Below are 1,657 nucleotides of genomic sequence, written 5' to 3'. Positions count from 1 at the left end.
AATAATAATAATAATAATAATAATAATAATAATAATAATAATAATAATAATAATAATAAAAGTTGGAAGGGACCTTGGAGGTCATCTAGTCCAACCCCCTGCTCAGGCAGGAACCCTACACCATTTCAGACAAACGGCTGTCCAGTCTCTTCTTAAAAACTTCCAGTGTTGGAGCATTCACCGCTTCTGGAGGCAGGTTGTTCCACTGGTTCATTGTTCTGACTGTCAGGAAGTTTCTCCTTAGATCTAGGTTGCTTCTCTCCTTGGTTAGTTTCCACCCGTTGCTTCTTGTCCTGCCTTCAGGTGCTTTGGAGAATAGCTTGACTCCCTCTTCTTTGGGGCAGCCCCTGAGATATTGGAAGACTGCTATCATGTCCCCCCTCGTCCTTCTCTTCGTTAAACTAGACATTCCCAATTCCAGCAACGGTTTCTCATATGTTTTAGCCTCCAGTCCCCTCATCATCTTTGTTGCCTGCCCTTTTATGACTTGTGGACTTCAACTCCCAGCATTCCTCAGCCAGCGTGCCTGGCTGAGGAATGCTGGGAGTCGGAAGTCCACAAGCAGGGGTGTTCAAACTTGTGGACTTCGTCATAAAAAGGCCAAGTTTGAAGACCCCTGGTCCAAAGACCTGGCCTTATCCGTGAGCCTAGCCCCCCCCCCCCCCCGGTTCCTAACAATGCCGGCTTGCTTTCTGTACGATGCAGTGATGGACAAGACCACCAGTGAAGGCAAGGCGGCGGCTGACGTGGCTCGGCTGGTCCTGGACGCCGTGGGGGAGAAGCAGAAGGAAGTCCTGGTGGTGCCCGGTTTCCTGCCCGCCCTGGCGGTCTATCTCCGGCCCCTCTGCCCCGCCCTCTTCTTCAGCCTCATGGCCAGGAGAGCCGGCAAGGACAAGAAGGAGAAGGAATCCTAGCCCTGACTGGACGCCGCCGTGTCAGAGGGGGACTGAAGATGGACCGGGGGAAAACGGTGGGAGTGTTTTAATTTCATCCTTCGTTGCACTAAAAGGCGGGTTTTGTCTGGGGGCAACAAACATCACAACGCAAAGTCTTCGGGCAACGCAAAGCATGTGTTTTATGTCTCTGTGTGTCTGTATATATATGTAGACACACACACACACACACATATATATATATATGACGTGAATTTGCTAACATTCCATCTATCTATCTATCTATCTATCTATCTATCTATCTATCTATCTATCTATCTATCTATCTATCTATCTCTACCGCTCTCTCTCATATCTGTCTGTCTGTCTGTCTGTCTGTGTGTCTGTCTGTCTGTCTATCTGTCTATCTATCTATCTATCTATCTATCTATCTATCTATCTATCTATCTATCTATCTATCTATCTATCTATCTATCTATCTATCTATATATATATATATATATATATATATATATATATATATATATATATATATATATATATATATATATATATATATATATAGTGCACCGTCGGCCCAAATATGGGAGAGAGAAGTCTTTATATATATATATGTATGTATGTATGTATGTATGTATACACACATATGTACACATATATACATACACACAAATATGTCACGTGAATTTGCTAGGGTTAACATCTCTATCTCTATCTTCAAACACATCTCAAATATACAATTATACAGTATATATTTATATTAC

At 43.0% G+C, this 1,657-nt stretch overlaps 1 protein-coding gene across 1 annotated transcript in view; it reads left to right on the top strand.

Annotated features, from left to right (window-relative positions):
* LOC107301024 (dehydrogenase/reductase SDR family member 7B-like) overlaps positions 1-1,080 on the top strand; it is a gene marked incomplete at its 5' end in the record, with an annotated part of 6,793 nt that extends 5,713 nt beyond the window's left edge. Inside the window, one exon of the mRNA XM_015830295.1 lies at positions 706-1,080. Coding sequence (XP_015685781.1) covers positions 706-914 — 209 coding nt within the window. The remainder of the gene's footprint in view (positions 1-705) is intronic.
* Between the last annotated feature and the right edge of the window lie 577 nt (positions 1,081-1,657).

This window comes from Protobothrops mucrosquamatus, unplaced genomic scaffold (assembly GCF_001527695.2).
Source record: "Protobothrops mucrosquamatus isolate PMUCROS unplaced genomic scaffold, P.Mucros_1.0 scaffold9600, whole genome shotgun sequence".
NCBI lineage: Eukaryota > Metazoa > Chordata > Lepidosauria > Squamata > Viperidae > Protobothrops > Protobothrops mucrosquamatus.
This window is presented reverse-complemented; position numbering and strand designations above follow the sequence as displayed.